This window comes from Sinocyclocheilus rhinocerous, unplaced genomic scaffold (assembly GCF_001515625.1).
Source record: "Sinocyclocheilus rhinocerous isolate Xijiao unplaced genomic scaffold, SAMN03320098_v1.1 scaffold300, whole genome shotgun sequence".
NCBI lineage: Eukaryota > Metazoa > Chordata > Actinopteri > Cypriniformes > Cyprinidae > Sinocyclocheilus > Sinocyclocheilus rhinocerous.
This window is the reverse complement of record NW_015654065.1, coordinates 623,728-641,665: the sequence shown is the minus strand read 5'-3', so window position 1 is coordinate 641,665 and position 17,938 is coordinate 623,728. Positions and strand designations below refer to the sequence as shown.

Sequence of the window (17,938 nt, the reverse complement as noted above, 5' to 3'; positions counted from 1 at the left end):
AACACCCGCTGACTGCAATGATAGAGCTTGGAATAGCCAGGACAATTTTTAATCTAACTCCGACTGGATTCGTCTGAAAGAAGAAAGTCATATACACCTAGGATGCCTCGGGGGTGAGTAAAACACAGCCTAATTTTCATTTTTGGGTGAACTAACCCTTTAACAATGTTGAAGATGAACAACTACTCAGGCTTTTAGACATGAAACATATCACATAATCCTCAACAGTGGTAACTCTGCTTCAGTGTTACTTTAACACTTTGTAGATTTGGACAGTATGTACTCTGAGCAGAGTTGATTTAACTATGGGGATTTTGCTGTGTATATGGATCATTTGGGATGACTTGTAAATGTATTTGCTGTATTTTGTTATAGATTTGAGATATTTATGTGTATTTGTTTAAAAGATCTTCGTGATACTAGGGGTATTACGGTAATACATGTTTTAATGAGCGCAGGTGTTGCTTGGTAGCACATGGCACTGAGGAAGGGTTAATACCCGAAAACGTTCTGCACTTGCACTTTTGCACTTCTTTGCACATATTTTTGTGACCTCTGACCAAGAAATGGAATAAGCCTTTTGAGCTGTATTTGGATGAGTGCGGATCTCTTTCATCTTTGTATAAATGTATTTAAAAATATACAGAACTGGCCAAATGTTAAAATATATTTACTTAAATATATTTCACTTATATTTCTTTGCATATTTTAATTTTCAATATAATAAATATAGCATGGGGCATGTTGTCACTACTGAACCAGATTGTATAGGTAAAACAATACTACTAATAATTATGTATGTATTTACATATTACATTACATTAATACTTTTATTGCTTACCTGACATCTTGGCGATAGCAAGAGTCTCGGGTAAAATTCACAAAATATATTCTAATTTAACAAATTATTGAACCAAGTATTTAAAACCACTGCTATAGAAAACACTTTTGTGTATCGACTAAATCTAACTCAATATATTTCGGCAGCTTTTGTGACAACTAGCAAATATTACATAAAGCCTTTATGTTCTGCTTCAGATAAGATTTGCCAGTCTATTATCGACTTTTACAGCTAATAGTTTGGCGATAACAGCACACACGCAACCGCTGTTGACACTCTCTGTGTATCGTCTTCCTGTCTGATGCAGCGCGTGCACTTATTGAGTTCAGCGCTATTTAAAGGGGAAGCAACATGGCACAACGCTTTAGTCAAACAGGAATCTGTCGAGTGGGAGATGCAGAAGTCAGCAGACCAAAGCAAGACCTTTGTTTACACGAAGAAGAGGGGGTATGATGTTACACGCAATCCCCACTTGAATAAGGTAAAAAGACAATGTTTTAGTAACTTTACAACGTTTTTTAAAAAATAACGTTTTGTGTTGACTGTTTGCAAATACGACAGCAAGGCAGTGGATATCAGTTTCAAGAGGAACTATATTTAGACTTAAAGAGCCACACACTTTCTTTGCCCGCAGTTGCTGTCTGTGTCACAAGCAAGTCCGTTTGTAGTTTACAGGTGGTCGTGAACTGACGTTGGTCATGATGTGCCACCTTCAGGATCAGCGCACTGTTTTCTTTTAACATACATAGTCTATATTTACCAGTTGTAATGTCCACAAATATTGTTATTAGGCCCCACATTACGCTATACTTCAACATAAAGAATAATACAAGACCTATAATCTTATGTTTATAATCTTTTGGTAAGATCCACAGCAGCCTCTGTCCAAGGTGCTGACCAGTCGTTGCTATGGCGACGAGGCGTTCCCCATAGCGACCCCTAGAGGACGCAGTGTCTCGTTCCCCTCAGGGAACCATGGTTACATAAGTAACCCGAGACGTTCAGTGCCAACTTATAATGTTACAGTACAAACCATTGTCTCTTTTAACCTTAAAATTAACAGTTTCTGTTAACTAAAAAAAAATGCTTAAGAGAAAATCTTTTGACGCTTACTCTAGAGAGTGAAATAACAGATTCTTGCTCTTTTTCCATTCTGGCCTTGAATGAAAACATTACTGACCTTAGTCAATTGAATGGTGTATTTATTATTTATTTAACACTGATAGTGTTTAGCTTTTGTTCTTTATTCAGTGTGAAGTCCAAACCTGCAATGAGCAGAGCTTGGCATGTTTCACTTACTTTTAATCTGCTACAAAACTACCAGTTGTTTGAGAAAACAGTTAAAGTGGTAGGGCAGAAATAGTTTTTTTTGCAACATGTTTTTTTTTATATAATGCAATTCAGCGCAAAATTCAAAATACAGGTAAAACACCCGTAAAAAACACTTTTGTGTATCGACTAAATCGAACTCAAAATATTTCGACAGCTTTTGTGACAACTAGCCCTGGTCTGTTTTTTCCCCTGTTCCAACCATGGGAAAGTTTCCTTGAAACCACGCGTGAAAATATTACATAAAACCTTTATGTTCTGCTTCAGATAAGATTTGCCAGTCTATTATCGACACACAATATCATAACATTGGCAGGTTAGCAAATGTAATAGCTGTCTACTGTTTGCTATGCTAGATTTAGGCCTACATTTTGTTTTAATTAATTAGAGTGTTTCCTTCAATTTCATGGCTTTTTCTATAGATTTTCTATAAAAACACTTTATATTCACTACACACTATCTGACAGCAACATCAGTACTATAACTTGCAGTTGCAAGCACACATTTGAATATTATGAAGTATGCAAGTAGGCTTTTTTTCACTTTCAGTGGCAATCCCTGGTTTAGCATTTAAGCCAGCACAGTATATATTTAAAATACTACCAATTTCTTTACTCGTTATCATATTAGCAGTTATATTTAGAGTTTATCATGTCACCGTTTGACCCTCATTTGTAACTCGCTGTTGCTGATCTTTAGTCAATTTCTCTTTGGACTTTTCTAGTCGTTTGCTGCGTGGGCCTGCACTCTGCACTTTTGTTTAATTAAGGTGGACTGTACGTCCACTTGAACCATTGTGTCAGTTTCCCATGCTGAAATGAGGGACCATAGTCTGATCAAACGTCACGTCTCTTGGCATTCAACCACAGGTCAGATACTGATGACAACACAGCACACTGCCTGTCGTTAAGGTTAATGACTTCTAATCTGCACAAGAGATGCCACAGAATGAGGTCATATTTTCAATCCAGGTGCACACTACCAGAAAGCTCTGAAAGGTGTCTTTATGTATACATGAATTGGTTGGTTGAGGTATGAAAATCATGGGTTTGTGTGTTGTCTTTTTTTAGTGCACACTCCAGTCATTTCAGCTATGTTGACCCCGGCTAAAAAATAACATTTTCGTAGGCCTATAAATGATGCAAAGGCACTCTTTAATCAAGACTGGCTATTGAAGTAAAACATTTTCAGTGACCCACTCATTATAGAGGTCATGATGCTGTTTTTTAAGAATATAGGCTGTTTTTTTAGATCACTTTAATCTGAAAAGGTCTTTCTGTAACGGCAAGATGTTAAATATTTATAATCGACCTTGGATATTGAGTTCAAAAGCTTCTTACTGCAAAATAAACTAAGGGTTGACATGTGGCTCAGGGGCATGTTGCGGGCACAGTGTCGATTTCAATGTATTTTCAGTTGATGTGCTATTTTGTTTAGCCTGCTATATAAATTTGAATGAAATAACTTATGATGGTATATGATTTCGAAACAAAGTGCCTGTGTTTTTGCATTTAGAGGTGACACTTTATTACCCTCCATGGTCCCCTTTTCCTTTAATCAAACAAAAGCTTAAAATAATGGCTCTCATTAATGCGGCTCCTGTGTCTGTGGTGCTGGAAGTTGCCAGACTGGTGCCACAACTTAAAGCTAATGTGGTGCTTCGGGGTGTGAGAGCAGCTCTAACGCTTTCATGTTTTTATGACGTGGTTTTCCAGTTCCACCCACGTGCTTGCCTCTAATGAGCTAAATTCAGTGTTATTGTCTTGTTTTATAGACAGAGACGTGATTTAATGAGATTAATTAAAAGAGAGGCTCGAGTTTTGCTCCGTTTCTTTGTACGCTTGACAATCAGCCTTTTGCTGAAGGCGTCAGGAAAATTGTGTGAAATGCGACATCTCTGACATTATAAAAGGAAAGAGGATTACATAAACAAAAGAATGAACCTTCAGCACAAAAGACTGTGCGCGATTGATATCACAATTTGCAGAGCGATTATCAAACAGCTAAAGAGCCTGTGTCATTACGTCAGACTCAAGGTTGAAGGCCATTCAGGGATGAATTAAGAATGGATGCAGAATGAAGAATTACATTGTTGAATTAGAATGTAAGGAAATAACATGAACATAAACTTTTAGAAAAGTTAGGACAATCTTTAGATCTTGCATTGATTAGATTGATAGACAGACAGACAGACAGACAGACATATACAGACAGACAGACAGATAGATAGATAGATAGATAGATAGATAGATATATGTGTCAGTTGGACATTGCTTGAGGTTTGTGTAATCAATGACATATCAATAATTCATCTGATGGGTCTTATTTCATGATTAGACAGTGATACTCGCTTGTAAATACAGTCCCACATCGAGTGAAACATTTGCTCTTTCATAGAACTCTCTGAAAAGCCAACCTCCAGAACTCATGACCCAAAACAAGGAAATTAAGAGAGAAGGTTGGAAATGACCCCTGAGAGGAGCTGTGCGAGGCCATACACTCGGTACACTGTGGTTCTCCAGTGGCGCATTGTTGCCTTCCCATGGGCCCGGCAATCACAGTGCTTGAGTGTTCTCCTGTTTTCTCGCTCTCAGCTGCAGAGAAGCAGAGGACAACATGCTAACTGATGCTGTGGGACTGCAGACGTAGAGGCCTCACGTCCGCAAGCTGGAGTTTACTCTCAGTGCCCCTCCCCGGTATCCCCTCTGACCTCCTCCCTTCTCAACAGCCCTTCCCTGTCTCTGCCTGAAGTGCAGGCAGGATATTATCCTTGTGTTTGAGGGGAGCTTTGCGCAGTAAGAGATGAGAGCGAGGAGAAAGAGGTCTCTGTGGAGCAAAGGAGAGAAAAAGGGAGCTGCCCTGCTCTCCACAGACCTCCTCTGTGTCTCTGCTTTATCTCTCATTAATGACCGCCTGTGTGAATCGAGGCCAACAGCGCTGGCCTCTGGCTCCGTGCCATGCCAGAGACCAAAAACGCAAACAACGCAGCACAAAACTCTCCTAGCATCCAAGCCGAGATCCTGTTTCACATGGGGAAATGTGCTTTTAGGAGCACAGGTGACTAACAGATGCCCATTCAACTTGCGGTGGAAAACAAGAGCTCAGTTGGAAATGTGGCACCTTTTGGGCTGAGCACTGGAGACTTTAAGGCCCCCTCGTGGTTGTTATGTGTGCCAGTTGCCACCAAGTGTCACTGAGCTATTGTTAGAGACAAAGAGGTCTGGAATATCGAGGGAAATGAATCTGTTAGCATTCCCATTCATTTCAGTGGAGGTAGCTATGTGATTTACAATCTTTAGGAAAGCTGACGGCAAATGTTAAGTAAACTTAAATTGATGCAGACAAACCTCCACATCAACTGACAAACGTGTTCTAATTTATCTGGTTCATTAAAAAAAAATGAAAACTCAAATCTGTCTATCTATTGATAACCTGTACTGTATATAATATAGTATTGTATTTATTTATTTAGTCATAATTCACTGATAAATTGAATGGAGAAAATGCTTCTTTTTGCTGCTATGTTGTGTATTTCCATCATCTACCAGCAGGGGCTAAGTGGAATAGGCTAACTAGAGCATTGACACAACTAGTTAGCATGCTTACTGGTGCTTTCCCAGCACACGTTTGTCCTGTTCTGTTTCAAATGTGGTGTGTTTAATCTCGAAGGGGGTTGAGGCTAGTTTTGCATTTAAATGAAGGTAAATATGGGTGAGGCAAATAAAATAAGCAAAACGTCAAAGGCTGTTAAGTGTAACCATGCGCAGAGCTTTTCATTTCTCCGCTATAAAGTAAAGCAGGTCAGTAGCATTTGGGTGCACAATTTGTCACAATTTCATTGTCTGCACGAATCAATTTAAATTCATAAAATGTAACTTTACTTAGTCATTGGCATTAGGAGAACAATTTTAATTATTAAAATTATTTAATAATAATAATAGAATGTATAGAAATTCACATTCAGATAAACATGTTGGAGATTCATGCATTATATTTTCATCCATTCATGTTTAATTTAGTGCTATGCTAAATGAAGAATTACTTTATTTCTTGTTCTATACCAGAAAAACCTACTAGCCAATTTACAAAAAATAATAAATAAATAATAATAAAAATAAAAATATTGTGTTAAGTGGAATGATTTCATTAATGAAAGGCAGTACACGTGGTCTGATATTTTGCGCTGTGATGTGTTTTTGAATTCTGCTCAGTCCTTTATATTTTCATTGTGTTCAATATAATTCCATAGAAAGAACGTTCCTGAATTTAATTATGTTCCTTTAATCTTTTTATATATATATATATATATTTGTTTGAGTGTTGGCAGACATCATAACATTTCCATCTCTTTCCTTGCCAGAAGCATTTAAAAAAAAGAAATGCTCAGAAAATTGAATGAATATAAGTGCTTTTATTTCAATGCTAATGTTTTCATCTTTAGTTGCAGAAGGGTGCATAAAGTAAATCTTAATGGAAGAAAAAGCCAACTTTACGCTAAACCACAATGGGACCTGATTTTAAAATTTCCCTTGCCAGAAACTAATGATTGTTTCTAACATTAAAACTAACAGATGTTCTGTTGGCATCTCAAACATTTTAATTAGCTTCACTTCTAGCCTATACGCTGTAGAAATGTTCTCAGGGAGTTGAGGCTGCAACATAATGTCATGTTGTTATATTAAAGGTCCTTTTTTTGATGGATTGTGTTGATGAGACCCGTTCACAACAAAGATAATAACTGTAATGACAGATATAGTTTAAAAAAATCATTTTAAATTTAAAACAATCAAAGAGTCTACTATAAGATAAAATAATAATATAATAATAAACTGAAGGTTATCGTGCATTGGTGTGGACGCTGCGACATAGTTGTCTTTATAGTTATCTTTCTTGGTGCGATCAAGCCTTAAATCACAGAATACTTCATGTGTGGGTATTATTAGGACAGTGCCTATATACATTCAACAGATGCTTATAAATGTGTGTAGAGTCTATATGCTAATGACAAGTTGATGAAACAGGACTCGTTTTGTCTGGACTAGAGAGCATGTAAGCTCTCAGGGAGGGTCAGGTGCTGCTGTCGGTCACCTCTTTCTAGGTGGGCTCCAACAGTGTGTATGTATGTATGGCAGTCCAGGTGTGCCCAGGTGCATATGGGAGATACTGACCACCCACAGGGCAGTGGTAAAGCATTCCAGCACTAGACGTGAGTGAAGTGGTTAAATGAGGAAAGTGCTCTACTGTTCACAGAGAGATTAAGTGCCAGTCACCCTTATCCAACTCTACACAGACACACACATGCATGCATGCACAGATCGCTCGGACCGCCTTCTGATCGCAATCTCCAGGCTTATTTGGCCTTCACATTTTTCTCTTTGACAAATTGTTAGCCTCCAGACAGTGTTTCTGCAGAACAGTATTTATAACTGAGACATGATGCAATTCATTAGTGTCATTTAGCTTGGAAATGGTTAGTCTCAGATATTAGAGTGCATTTTTAACATCATAATATGTACAGGAGGCATTTTAATCATATGTTCATGAAATGTTTTTGAACAATAAAAAATAAAAATCTGAATACACTGATTGTTTTGGCGACCCAATAGCAAAAAGTTCAGCATGGCTGGGCTTTTTCATGTGCAAATATTGAGGTAAAATGTATACCAAGTTTTTTAATAAGGAGAAACCTGATGAAACATATTTAATTTGATTTGATATAGTTAAAATAGTTCCTAGAAAATGTATTTTATTTATAAGGTGCACAAGGCCACATAATCAGCCCATCATATGCTTTGCAGTTAAGCACAGTTCCCCTAGAATGTAATATGACCTCTGTTAATAATAATATATATATATTTTTTTAGTAGCCTACATGCAGTTTATGTAAATGTATTCATTCTGTGTGAATCCTTTGACGACATTTGAACTAATTTACAGTCAGATTCTTTAGAATCAGACTTTTTTTCTGCAGGTTATATCAATGCACCATTACCTGTATGTGAATCAATCAATGAATTCATTCCAATTGAATATTGGTGAATAATGAATAATTTGATTTGACAAACCTTAATCAAAGTGGATGTCCAACAAACATGACAAAATAATGTTATAAAACCAATGTTATGTATGCTTTGGTATTCAAGAATTTGCAGCTGTCAAATCTCATTTATTGATTTTTAACAAGATTTTTCCTTTGGTTGTCAGATCTGATTTAAAATCCAAATTGTTTGGCTTTGCTTCTATCTCTCATGAATTAAATAAAATGACTTAATAAATGATGCCAGACCTAAGGCAGTATAGTGATGTACAGCTCTAATCTGATACATATGCTCTGGAAGGTCTTGACAACTGAAGGTTAACCAACATATCTTGGAGTTACAACACAGTCATATTAATATCTATTATAAGCTTTGACTAGTCTTTTTCATTATTAATGCACTGAAGCAGTTAAAATATGATGTGAAATATGATGGGAATGAGCAAAGATGTAAAAAAAAATCAATTATGTTAACAGCAACTTGAGTACAGCGCTTATCAGATTTGTGACCCTGGACCACAAAACCAGTTTTAAGTCGCTTGGGTATATTTGTAGCAATAGCCAAAAAAACATTGTATGGGTCAAAATGATCGATTTTTCTTTTATGCCAAAAATCATTAGGATATTAAGTAAAGATCATGTTCCATGAAGATATTTTGTAAATTTCTTACCGGAAATATATCAAAACTTTATTTTTGATTAGTAATATGCGTTGCTAAGAACTTAATTTGGACAACTTTAAAGGCAATTTTCTCAGTATTTAGATTTTTTTGCACCCTCAGATCCCAGATTTTCATATAATAGTTGTATCTTGGCCAAATATTATCCTATCCTAACAAACCATACATCAATGGAAAACTTATTTATTCAGCTTTCAGATTATGTATAAATCCCAATTAAAAAAAAAATTACCCTTATGACTGGTTTTGTGGTCCAGGGTCACATTTGAGAACTCTACATGGATTACATATACAGAGTGTTTTGTGAGGAATGGGTTAGAGTAATCTCATTTTGAGGGGCTCATGGGTTTTTTAATCTGCTCTGATTTTGTGCTTGCTTGCCTTTTACTCAGACTTCCCATGGGGAATGGGGAGAGTGGCCACAGTCTTTGCTCACAGAAAAAGAGAAGGATTTTTAAGTCCACTGCCTTTTGTCTTTTGTTTTCTTAAAGATGTGCAGTTTTTCACATGGATGGCCACCCTGTGGGTGGGCATGTGAATGACTTAACTAGATGTAAGGAGGATGTGAATGAATGGTGTCAAATTAAATTCCAGGCACAATATAGCCCCAAAGGGAGAGCGATGCTGATACTGTGTAGCAATGAGGTTCAACAGTCACTATATCAACAATCCAGTGCAAAATAAATTCAGGTTCATACAAGACAAGAACATGTTTCTCACAATTCAGATTTTTTTTCTTACAATTCTGAGTTTATATCTCACAATTTGGACTTTGTTTCTCGCAATTCTGAGAAAAAAGTCAGAACTGTGAGATATATATAACTCAAAATTGCGAGATATAAACTTGTGATTCTGAGAAGAAACGTCTAATTCTGAAATATAAACTCACAACTGCAACAACAAAAGTAAGAATTGTGAGATAAAAGTAACATTTTTTTAATTTTCACAAAACAGTAAATTTGTTTTATATCTCACAGTTCTGACTTTATACAGTATCCCTCATTTCTGGTTTTTTTTCTCCAAAATGAATTTTGTAATAAAAAGCCTCAATTACTTTTTTAAATTTGAATTCTGTGGTGGAAACAGGCGTCAGTAAGTACATGTCCCAAAGTCTGTCCAAAAGGTTTTACTTAATTGTGTGGAACAATGTTCATCAATTTATTCAAGTTCAGTTAACATTTCTTTATTTTTGATTGTTGGCAGAGAGCATTAAATTGAATCTATTCCTTTGACAGAACTTTGCTTTTAAAGAACATACCCAGAATTCTTATAATAATAATGACAGGAACTGTTGCTCCATTCCTACTCATTTGAATCTCTAAGCAAAATAACCCGCCTCATTAGGTACCACTCATCTGCATCAACTTAAACATCAAGGTTGTTTTGAAAACACTTGCTTGGGTGTTGCTTGATATTTCTGTTTGTCCTTTTAATTTATTAATACATGAAGGCCAAAATATTCCAAAGCTTTCAGAAAATGGTTTGATATTTACCATATACAATTTTTGTGGTAGATTGGAATCTATAAAAAGTTGAACTATCTTCCTTGAGCTCAGTATGTGTCCACTGAGAAAGGCTTCTGATCATGGTTATGGCTCCTGCTGTGGAATGCATGTCAGTTAAATTTAAATTTAAATCTTTGATTCTTAGATCAAGACTACAGATGCAAAGAACAAAATGGATCTGGCAAGATTAACTAAAATACATTCTTTTTATTAAATAAAAATTATATTCATTCAATTTTATATTTATTAAAAATACAGAAGATTGACAAATGAACATGGGAAAATGTAACAAAATTGACAAGACATGAAATGAAACACACTTTAGAATAGAAGAGATTACAATATATAAGCAACAAAAAACTCAACAAAAGGAGTGCAATTTTTTACATCTGTGAGTTTACCTGGAATCATTGCATCAGCCTTTAGCTTTTTTCAGGGCTATTTAACTAACAATCCATTTAGTTATCCATCAGGTGGCATTTATTTTTGTGAAGAAATTAAATGTGGCAAATTCTTCGGTTTCTTATTGAGTCAGAATGAGAGAATGGGTAGAAACTTTTAGTGATAGCATTCCAGTATTTTGCTCTGATCTGAAACATGATTTGTTGGACAGCGTCACAGCATATGGAAGACCATTTAATGAAGCATCATGTTTACTTTTCCTGTTGGGAAAGAGCCCTTGCAAAATGTAGCCAATGCCTGCTTTCACTGCTCTGCTCTGTCAGTTTGCTTGGATCAGCTAGTGCAGAATGTCTAGTTGTTTTTATTTAACACTGTCATTGGTGTCTGTGACATTGAGATTTTATGATTGGATGTGAGGTGAAATGTCCTTGTCATGGCACAGCTGGTGTAGCAAGTGGAAAACAACAACAGACACTCTTGACTCATAAATATCTGATGTTTGTTAGGATGGCAACACCATTTGAGATCAAATCAAAATATTGGATCTTCCATCCAAACAACATCAAGAGACAAATACAGACTAATGGACCTATTTGAATGGACAGTTTATGGAAGAATTTATCTGACAGGCAGATGGTAATTTACCCTTTGTATTGAGGACATGATGCATTTGAAAGATGTCAGTAACTAGGTTATGAAAGCTTTCCAAGGTTAAAAAAAGCAATGTTTTGGGAAAGAGAGCAGCAGCAAAACATTTTACCTAAGCAAAATGTGGCCAAAGCTATACATACTAATGTTATGCAAATTGTATTAAATAAATTATAAAGTCTAAAAAACATAGTAACTAATGGTAACTAACTAGCTATATTAATTTCACAACTTGACATGTCAGGTTGTCAGGTCACATTGACATAAAATTTAAAGCATGAGACTCAACAGTGGACATTATGTATAAAACTATTTAAAAGTTGTCATGGGAATTAGTAGCTTGTATAATCTTTTGTGAGTTTTGTTTAGATCTCCACATATGAATTCTGAACCATCTTATGGGCTCATTTAAAACTTTACTGTGAATACAGTGCAATTAAATTATTTTTGCTGCAATTAAATTATTTGTCCATAAAAATATGTTGTGTGAATTTTTCATTGAACTCTCTGGCCATTAATGTCAAATTGATGAGCTAGCTGTCAGATTGCAATATGTTCTCGGGCCGTCAAGGGAAATATATGCAGCCTGATTTACAAATTACTCTTAATATAAACCGGCACTTTTTAATTAATCAAAACACAGCACAGTGCAGGACCAGTGTAGTCCGATTCTTAAACGAATGAGCCGTAGAGCCAATTATTTTTAAGTGAATCAGAAACGCATGTGGCAGTGCAGTTCGATTCTTAGACGAATGACTCTTTCGAACCAGTTCTTTAAACTAAATCTGAATAGATTGACCAGTCCAGTGCAGTCTAAATCATGGAATCGTTAAAATGAGATGGATTCATAATTGTTAAATTCCCAATTCTTAAAAGCGGTAAATTCAAATCATTAACTGTTGGGGTGAGCTGGAAATTCAAATTACCGTACTGACCCGAGCAACATTTTCTGTGACAATATTTCACCAATAAAGTCATGTGTCTGTATTTTCTGTTGGCTATTTAAAATCAGAACTAGCGATACCAGATTAGCGAATAAATCACTCTTTGAATCAGTTATTTGAGTCGATCAAACTAGCTAGCATAAGGGTTTGAATCAGTTCGCTTAGTCTAAAATAAAATCATTCGGACGACTGCTGTTTGGAGCTGTTTACCTTAAATCCATTTAAACCAAACCAGAAAATACATTGTATCGTTTGGCAGCATTGTATCGTTTGCACTTTGGCACACTGACAAAGTCTGAAAAGTGACAATAGCAAGATGAAAAGTAGCACGTCTAAAGAGCCTAACACTCTGTTTTCTGCAGTTGTTCTCCTTTAATCGGTGTAAATTTAATTTTAGGCTTTTCAAGTATTGTGTTTCGATCCATCATTGCTGTCACTTGAGTTCTCATATCCATCCATATTCTGAGTTTCTGAATAGTAACCACAAAGTCTCATGTTACAAAGTCCAGCTATTTGTGTGTTTTTTCTTCTTCTAGATTACGCAGAATACTTTGTTTCAGGTTGCCTTGTCACCTAGGTCATTCTCTCTGTTACTTGAAAACTCTCCTCTTTGGTTTCCTATTTAATCTTTTCTGTAGTTGTTCTGATCCTGTTCCCCAGTGCTCTGATGAAAAGATACAGCTGGAGATGCTTGTTTTTTTGTTCAAAGAGAGGTGATGAAAGACCATTTTGAAAATGATAAAGGAAAGTGGTGCACATTTAAAAGAAATGAAGAATAAAAAACAGTGTCAGGGTTGTTGTACTTGAGATCAGGTTATGAGTCTGACCACGAGTGTCTGGTGGAATTGACTACATTTTTACCCAGCCTGGACTCGCTCTTGGCCATGAGGGCTTGGAATTTTATTTAACATCCATTATGCAACTGGATCTTCTGAGTCTATTAATTTATTAAAAGGATGTCTCCTAATTTAAATAAAATAACCTCAGTCGGGGGTGTGTTGACTCATGGGAACTGAAGTTTGAGTCTGGCCTGTGGCATGTCCCGACCTTATTTCCACTCTTTTACTTCTATTTCAAAACCCATTGAAATGAAAGTTGTGTGGTGTTTAATCTGATACTGTATGTCTTTGCTTTAAAGGAATAGTACATCTAAAAATGAAAAATTGCTGAAAATTAACTCACCTTCAGGCCATCCAAGATGTAGATGAGTTTGTTTCATCACGTAATGTCTTGTAAAGTGAAAAGCTGTGTGTTTGTAAGACACCAATCATTCATATGTTGTTTCTGGTCAAAATACCATTCCATAATCCATAATAATGCTTCCTCCAGTGAAAACGTCCGTCCCCTGTTGTCCTTTCACATCAGAATCCACCAACATATTCGTTTAGTAATGTTTTGGACTGTTTTCACCTGTAAACTGTGCTTGATGTGTCCATATTTATCTCTTGATTTAGGCAAGACGAGTTTTTCCATGCAAGAAAGCAATATTATGGATGGAGGATTTATATTTTAGCCAGAAGCAATGGTTTGAAGCATCTTTCATGCAGCGTTTCACTTCAGAGGGCATTCACTGATGGGCTGGAGTCGTGTGGATTATTGTGATACTTTTATCTGCTGTTTGAAATCTCTAAGAGTCTCTAAGAGCAACTACTGTGATTAGCAAGTAGCAAATGGTTTGTGACTGTGACTTAACTGATCTTTGTTTTTCTTTTTTAGAAAAAGGGTATGACCCCTTTCATATGATAACAGGCACAACAAGAAGCAATAAAAACAGCAAGGGATAAATGCTATCTTCATTATAAATAATCTCCTTGTAAATGTCACCTTAGAGACATTATTTTTATTTAACAAGATTTAAACTTTAAGGTGTTAGATTAGACAGCTTTTGTACCATTGTTGGAGGTCATGACTGAATATTCAACACAGTTTTTTTCACTGCAAGCTCTAACACCTGCAATCCAGGCCTGTAAAGATTTCACTTTCTGTTTAAAAGTCCACCAGCCATCTTGGACTGAAAGAACATTTTACAACTTTAACAGAAAGCATAGAAATCTACCCCCTTTTACAACCCTTTGGTACCTTTGTGTACAACATGGTGACTGTTTTGAAAGTAGAATTGAATGCAGAGGAAGGGTAATTTCACTGTTCGTGATCTGTTTGTGTCCCACAGCTATGGCAACCCTCCTTAACAGTCATCTTACTTAACATAGCAGGGTCAAAAGTCAGAGTGTGACTTTTAACAATTAAAGAGCAGCACAAAAGAAAGTGTATCTTTAGCTTTGTGCCTATTAGTTAAATCCTCACTAGCCTCGCTGGAAACAGATGGCTTTGGATTGTTGTTTTTAGTAAATTTGCTGCTCTGTTGCTCGGCTGGATTGTGGCTTCTCAGATATGAATAGTTATTTAGATTAGAAGCATATTGACAGAGCTTTTAACAATGCTGCATTGTGCAGATGTGTACTTTAACATTAGCATACCCACGTTCAGTCAGCCACAAAAATGATTCAGAAAGATAAATAATGTACAGGTGTGTCTGGCTCTTTGTTTTTGTGTTTTAGTCTTGAAAAACCTTCATGTTTTTTTTCCATGAAAAGTTAATTTTCAAGTATTTTGACATTTAGAATAAAAACAAGTAAATAAAAATAAGGGCAAAAAAGAAAACAATGATGACTTTGCTGAAAAGACCAGCAAACACCACAGTAATGTCTGGTCAATGGTGGTCACAATTAATTAGTGCAGTACAAAATACCAATGTCAGGTAGTGCCAACTTGTCAGTCTCTTGGTTTGTCTCCTGAAAAAACAATAATGGAGTGGAAGGAGGATCTTTTTTTCCCTTCTTTTTTTGGCTGCTATTTTGGAAAAAGTCTGCAGACTCACCTCTGATTCAGCTGAGTGTAGATAGATACTGTGAATTTCTTCGGGCTAAACAGATAAAAAAATGGCAACCCTTAAATTTAAGGAGAGATTGCAGCAGTCATAAGAAAGATATTTGTGCAGGAAGAAATTTGTCTTTGGTGTTCAGGGTCAAAGTTTTTGTTCAGGTCATAGTTTGTTTTGGAGAAGGACCCTGAGCTCAGGACCCCTTTGATTTAGAGCAGATCAAAGAACAGGGAACAGAAGCCGTTCAATGTTTTCATTTAATCTCTCTATTTTTTGTTTTCTCCTTCACATATGAACAAACATTTCACAAACCGTTCCTGATAGTGATGTCTATTAAAAATTAGTCTAATCATCGGAATCCTTGTGGAGCTGCCAGCATACTTTATACATCTGATGTTGGCTTTCAATATTTGACTATTTTCTCATCCAGTTGTAGCAGAAGACTTTTAGAATATACATATTTCACATCTGAACTAAATATTTAGAGATATTTTACATAAGAATCTTTTTATAGGATTCCTTGTGGAGCCATCTGCATACTTGCTTTTTTACTTAAAGGGTTAGTTCACCCAAAAATGAAAATTAGCTTGTGTTTTACTTACCCTCGAAGCATCCTAGGTGTATATGACTTTCTTCTTTCAGACGAATCCAGTCGGAGTTATATAAAAATTTTTCCTGGCTATTCCAAGCTCTATCATTGCAGTCAAAAACAAAACGGCAGTCACTAATTAGAAGTACAAACCGAGGATTTGCAAATAAAAATGTCGGAGGATTTCGGTATAAACCAAGAGGAGACTGGTTTTCCTTTGCTAAAGTATGGAAACTTTGCTTCCTTTGCTCCTATAAACAAACTCGCGAGACTAGCATATCTCAGATGCGCATACGTGCTGTGTCATCCGCCGGAACTGCTTCAGTGTATGACAGTCAGCGGAAGTGAGAGAAAAGTGTTTATTACATTTGAAATATGGATATTTTTCTTACAAAAACACATGGATTCGCTACAGGGGGCCTTTATTCATGCCCCGGAGTCGTCTGCGGCACGATTTATTATGAATGCGCGAGTTTTATTTGACGACTTGTGGACTGTTCAACTGCAACACCCGCAGACTGCTTGTGATATTTCAGTTTTTCTTTTTTAATTAATCTGCAAAAATGTCAACAATTCTGTGTTTTTCTGTCAATATGGGGTGCTGTGTGTACATTAATGAGGAAAAAAAAATTAACTTAAATGATTTTAGCAAATGGCTGCAATATAACAAAGAGTGAAAAATTTAAGGGGGTCTGAATACTTTCCGTACCCACTGTATATCTTTTAAAAGATGCTTTTCCCACTCTCACAATCCATTGTTTTCTAAAAGTAAAGATAATTCCCACCAATTCACAGTAATGAAAATTCCCACAGTGACTTTTCCAATTTCATTGTATCCCAGAATGTATGATTTTGCAATAATTGCATTTTTTTATAACTTTTTATACATTTTTGAGATAATTTGACAATTATAGCTTGGTTGTAAATGACACCCAATAAAGTTGCAAGTGATATTTACCTTGTGTTTTCTTTGTTGTCTTTACTTGTACCATGTCTTGTATTTCTTTAACACTTTATATAACACACTATATAAAGGGGGGGTTAGGAGCAAAAATTAAATCAGGGTGGAAATTATGTGGAAATGTTCATCATGGTGGAAATTATTTAAAATAGTTTATTGCTCTTGTTGTTTAGACTATCATATGTAATTCCTTTTTTATGATGATGGTTTTCATTGTTTAAGATTTGAGAAGACAGACGTACGCACTGTACGTTGGAGGCAGCGCAATCCTAATAATCGGCGAACTATCCCTATGTCCTCTACTACTTTACTCTCTATTCTAATTGGTCTCTGGAACTGCCAGTCTGCTGTAAACAAAGCAGACTTTCTTCCATCTATTGCTACTCATTGAAGTCTCAACCTCATAGGCCTAACTGAGACTTTTATCAAACCTGAGGACACTGCCACTCCTGCAGCCCTCTCCACTAATTTCACTTTTTCCCACACCCCACGTCCGATTGGGAGGGGTGGAGGGACAGGTCTACTTATTTCAAAAGAATGGAAATTTGATAGTCTACCATCTCTTACCAACAACAGTTCATTTGAAGCACACGCAATTACTATTACACACCCTGTTACAATTCATTTTTATAGTTATTTATCGTCCCCCAGGTCAACTGGGTAACTTCTTAGACGAGTTGGATGTGTCACTCTCAAACTTCCCTGAGGACGGTACTCCTCTGGTACTGCTCGGTGACTTCAACATCCACCTAGATAAACCACAGGCTGCTGACTTCAGCACTCTGCTTGCCTCATTTGTCCTCAAGCGAGTGTCTACTACAGCTACTCACAAATCAGGTAACCAATTGGACCTTATCTACACACGCTACTGCTCAACTGACAACACTTTAGTTACACCGTTGCACACCTCAGACCACTTCCTCATCACTTCTAACCTCACACTGACTCCGGACACAACGCACACTCCTCCGCAGGTCACCTTTCGGCGTAACCTACGCTTGCCTACGCTTCTTGCACAGAACAACCTCATGGACAGCAACCAATCTGGCTTCAAAAGCGCTCCATTTAACTGAGACTGCACTGCTCTCGGTTACTGAAGCCCTGAGACTGGCAAGAGCAGC

The 17,938-nt window shown here is 36.5% G+C and overlaps 1 protein-coding gene across 1 annotated transcript in view; it reads left to right on the top strand.

The window, feature by feature from the left end:
• The first annotated feature begins 1,186 nt into the window (after positions 1-1,186).
• me1 (malic enzyme 1, NADP(+)-dependent, cytosolic) overlaps positions 1,187-17,938 on the top strand; it is a 92,112-nt gene continuing 75,360 nt past the window's right edge. The window contains exon 1 of the mRNA XM_016523453.1: positions 1,187-1,322. Within this exon, the coding sequence (XP_016378939.1) occupies positions 1,236-1,322 (87 nt within the window). The 5' untranslated portion in view covers positions 1,187-1,235. The remainder of the gene's footprint in view (positions 1,323-17,938) is intronic.